At 40.8% G+C, this 5,000-nt stretch overlaps 1 protein-coding gene across 1 annotated transcript in view; it reads left to right on the forward strand.

Annotated features, from left to right (window-relative positions):
- The window catches only part of LOC123516977 (calcium-activated chloride channel regulator 2-like), a 474,742-nt gene that overhangs the window by 388,687 nt on the left and 81,055 nt on the right, over positions 1-5,000 (forward strand). The window contains exon 3 of the mRNA XM_045276779.1: positions 4,791-5,000. This exon is cut by the window's right edge and continues 342 nt beyond it. Coding sequence (XP_045132714.1) covers positions 4,791-5,000 — 210 coding nt within the window. The remainder of the gene's footprint in view (positions 1-4,790) is intronic.

The raw sequence follows: 5,000 nt of genomic DNA on the forward strand, positions 1-5,000 counted from the left end.
TGATTCCAATTTTATACATTTTCTTGACTGAAGCTATTACACTGTTTATTTACCTCGAGTAGGCAATCTAGAGGTGAAGGTCAAGGATCGTGCCAGGAGATGATGCAATGGACGGCTGCACGTAATGCTAATGCAGGGGAAGGTCAAGAGTTGGCTTCCCTGCTGTGTCTTCTGAATTGTCACGGGACTCCACCCACATTTCGGGGTCACCTGTCTTGTGTTCCCGATAGGTAGACGTACTTTGCGAGTCAAGTTTTTGAGTTTTATACGATGTAATATATTTTATTCCTTAGTAAGGGTGTTTTGGCCTAGACTAGAGCAACAAAAAGAAAGTACAATGAGAGAGAGAGAGAGAGAGAGAGAGAGAGAGAGAGAGAGAGAGAGAGAGAGAGAGTAAAAAAGACAGTGTTAATTTTTTTTACTTTGTTAGTGAGATGCTCGTGGGTGAAGCAGGTCATGGGTATATTGTTTCTGATTTCCTACATGCCTGCTCGACTCCATTCCCTCAGCACTGTCTCTAAGTCCCCAGTCAACCCGAAGCGTGCAAGGGAACCGTTTGATACGCAACACTGTGTCCTCCTTTGTGCCAGTCGACCATCATCCTGATTACAAACGTTAAATACCTTTTTTTTTTCCATTCCCCCTCCAGCGCGCCTGACGTGTGTGATATATGGCCATTAATGCGTCCCTGTATCTTAATTTATTTTTTACGGTGGATTGCAAAACATTTTCTTCTTCGTGCTGGTGTCGTGTTTGTTAGACCTATGTTTCATTGCGACCATTAATATGTCTTGCCTCCGAGCAGTGAGGTTCAAGGCAGTTGTGGGTGTGGGAGGGAGAGAAAGTGGGGCCAATCCTCATCCAAGTAATTTGATTTTTGCGGGAATTGAAGGGGCGCTGTGTGTGTGTGTGTGTGTGTGTGTGTGTGTGTGTGTGTGTGTGTGTGTGTGTGTGTGTGTGTGTGTGTGTGTGTGTGTGTGTGTGTGTGTGTGTGTGTGTGTGTGTGTGTGTGTGTGTGTGTGTGTGAGAGAGAGAGAGAGAGAGAGAGAGAGAGAGAGAGAGAGAGAGAGAGAGAGAGAGAGAGAGAGAGAGAGAGAGAGTGCTGCCGTACCAAAAACGAGGCGAGGGAGGAAATGATGAGGTCGACACGTGCGGGGGCACGGCGACCTGGACTAATGCCCAGGGAGGCAAGAGGCTCTGACTAAGGGACGACGAGAGGTCACTGTTGAATATTATTATTTCCATTTTTTTCTGAAGTCTTTCCTGGGCGTGCTTCGGCATTCAGTGCACAGTTATTTACTGACATTGCGCGATGACAAATTTAATTGGCTCTTTTTTACAGTGACATTCTGTTTTATTCGTTTTAGTGTGTGTGTGTGTGTGTGTGTGTGTGTGTGTGTGTGTGTGTGTGTGTGTGTGTGTGTGTGTGTGTGTGTGTGTGTGTGTGTGTGTGTTAATATTTTTAATAGACTCAAAATTGTGTATAAGAAACACTTGTACAAAAAGTTCATAGAAACCAAAAAAGTAAAAATTCGAAGTTTATATGTAGTCACCGTCTGTCCCACTGACTCTCATTCATTTTCTATTCCTGCCAGTGTTGTCTCCCTCTATGTAATATCTATTTTGTGAAGGGCATTTTTTGTTCTTGATGCCTGGTAATTGGAATTCTCCTCGCACCGCACATTTCACCAAGCACTTTGTCCATCATCATCGAAATACGAACACAGGGAAATAAGGACATTTTCTTCGTCTCCAGCTGGATGGCTCCAATTTTATTCTTCAATCAATCGTGTCTTAAAACGACCTTGCGAAATGTAATACTGCAATGGAAGCTGTCTCTGTGTTGTAGCCTTTTCCAGGGATCACTGCAGTGCGTTTTTCTTATATTCTGCATCTAAGGGCCGTATTCATAAACGCTTTGATCTCTCACCATCACTGCTATCCAAATGCCGTAGTTGAAGATACTCGTGTTTCTAAGTGTATTTTTATGGTTCTGGTGATACATTGGCAAGATTTCTAATTTATCGTAAGGGGAAACTGTCTTAAAAACCGTGTTAGTGGTCTTTGTGGCCTTGGAAAATTGCCGCGGTGAGAGAGCAAAATATTTCTGAATATGGGCCACAGTAAGGAAACACTGATAAATTACCTCTCAGCTAGATTGCACAGTGCTTCGGGAAGAGCAATGCAGAGTGAGTGTCTGTTGAATAAAGGTGCTTAGAGCTCACAAATCACCTTTACATTCATCCAGGTCTCTGTCTCGTTCACTCGGCAGTTCGACTTCAAGTATCTTTAGAGGGAGGGAGGACAGTTTACTTACCGCGATGGTGTGTCACTTTTTAGAGAGCAGCGAGTAGGGGGAGCATCGTTTTTAGGTTGGCAGAGTGCAGTTTGTTTACCCCTCCGTGTGTTGTATCTGCGTTAAGGGAAACACGCATAAAACTGTACGAGAAATAGTCTAAACGTTCGCTTCAAAATAAAATATCGTGTTGACTTCCAGTGCCATGTCTTTTTTTTTTCCTCCCCGTCTCGTATTAGTGTCACTCGATCTGGCACACAAATATACCGGAATTATTGTTTTAACACTGAAAATTAATAACACCTCCAGCATTTGGCATCTATTAGCATGATATTAATTTCCTGCTGTATGGAGTGGCCTTCCCTGCCTGCGTGGCTCAGCGTACAGCCCTTTAATGATTATAGTGGAATTAGAAGCATGTTTTTTTGTTGTGTGTGAGTGCCTGTGTGTGTGTGTGTGTGGGGATCGGTGAGAGAGAGAGAGAGAGAGAGAGAGAGAGAGAGAGAGAGAGAGAGAGAGTTTATTTCTTTTTATCTGTGCTCCTTTACACACATTCTCTCTCTCTCTCTCTCTCTCTCTCTCTCTCTCTCTCTCTCTCTCTCTCTCTCTTCTCTAATTCCTTTGATTATTCTGAATACAACGTCTTTTCTTCCTCATGTCCACTTTTCTACATTTGTTTTCATTTCCTTTTTATATTTACAAACATGCAAACTTTTCAGTGTTTCCATGCAGTTCTTTTGCTCTGTTATCTTATATGTAAAAAAAAATCAATTCAGTTGCCTTTCATTTCTCTTAAAACGCTTTACACTGCCTCAATTGTTTTTCTTATCACCTGCTTTTGTTTCTCGTATTTTCTCTTTAGCGTAGGGATCTGCTGGCCTTTGGGTGAATTGTTGAACCTTCGAGACTAAAAATTACATGAAGCTGGATGCATAGATAACTCAGCTTAACCTTTTCATTGTTGCTATTTTATATATGTTTTCTGAATTCGTCACCTTTATGAGATTTCTTTTCTTGTTCGACAGATACCTATAAACATTGTATTAACTAGAATTTGCAAAATCTATCATTTTTTATCATTTTCTTTCTTGTAGATGCTTATACTCTGTTAATACCTTCAATTGCTTCATATCGTAGTAAAAAAAATAATACTTCCATCTTGTTTAAGTTCCTCAGTGATTGATTAATTACAATAGCAAAAGAGAAAGTTACAAATGATAATCTGATCACTGCTTTGAGGGTGTGATGTGATTTGATTTCAAGAGTATAATTATTTTCACCCCTAATGGAATACTGAAGGCATGCGTATCACCAACTAGGTATCTATAACTAGTGACTGACTTGTAGTGTGCATGGATCGACGTACTAGATGAGCTAATATCTTTTATCAAGTTGCTTCTAATTTTGTTATAGATAATACCGTGACTTTCTCTCCACGTTTCATTGCCATTCATCATATACATTGAAAAAAAAAAAAACAGGTAAATTAATATATGCAGAGATTACTGTCTATTTACTCGCCAGTAGGAGGACATTTTCTTTATGTTTCATGTGAAGAGAGGAAGCAATGAATGAAAAAGGAGAAAAGAAAGAGACAAGGAATTAAAAGAATGCAAAGAACTTGAAGAAAATAAATGAAACAACAACAAAACATTTTATGAAGAAGAAGGAATAAAAAGAAGTAAAAGAATAAAAAGAAGAAAAGAAAAAAAAGATAGAGAAAAAAAGAGAGGATTGACGAGTATTAGGAAGAAGACGAACAAGAACCAGAAGAAAGAAAAAAAACAAGGAATAGAAGAAAAATTAGAAAACGAACAGGAAAAAAGATGAAGAAAAAGAACAAGCGAGAAAAGGAATAAGAAACATCAGCATCTAGGACAACAGGAACAGCAACCAGGGAGAAGCATGGTGTTGCGTGAGGCGGCAGTGGCAGTGTTCTTTTCCTTATGACTGGAAGCTGTTAAGGCTGTGCTCAGAAAGCTTTTAGTAGCAACATGAGGCGCCATAACCATAAATTTGCTTAGATTTGCCCATTTACTACACTCTAAATTCCTATTCATGTCTCCGAGGAACTACATGGTTGTGTTTTATCATGTATATATTTTTTGTACCCCTTGATAGTGTGCGGTTGAGAGAGAGAGAGAGAGAGAGAGAGAGAGAGAGAGAGAGAGAGAGAGAGAGAGAGAGAATTTCTGCTCGCTATGGAAGTTTTTGAATGTTTTCCCATCACTATTTTGCTTCACTTTAAACTAATTGGAATATAGGAATGAAAAATTTTAAGCTAGACAGAAATTATTAAACTGCGTTAGCTTCCGTTTCATGCCATAAACGCCCTTCCTGTGTGGGGGGTGGTTCGTTAACACACTCATATATGCATTTTTACCGTGAGCTAGACAAAATCTGAAACATATCAACATCGAGGTTATATTTCATTAATGAGAGAATGGTATAGCTATTGGAAGGTTATTTAATGAATGTTTTTTTCTCCCCACAGACCGTGCTGCAGGAGTGGTCGAAGGCACTACACATGGCCACCGAGAGTCTCATCTTTCTCAGATCAGCAACTATAGTCTTGCCTTCTGAGTTGTCTGGCCGCTCGTGCAGCCCACCCATGTCCCCAGACCCACCGCCACCACCCACCCAGGCGCCGCATATCAGGGTGGCGCCGCCCCACCTGGTGTTCGGGGAGGCGCCCTGGACGCAG

This window comes from Portunus trituberculatus, chromosome 41 (genome assembly GCF_017591435.1).
Source record: "Portunus trituberculatus isolate SZX2019 chromosome 41, ASM1759143v1, whole genome shotgun sequence".
Lineage (NCBI taxonomy): Eukaryota > Metazoa > Arthropoda > Malacostraca > Decapoda > Portunidae > Portunus > Portunus trituberculatus.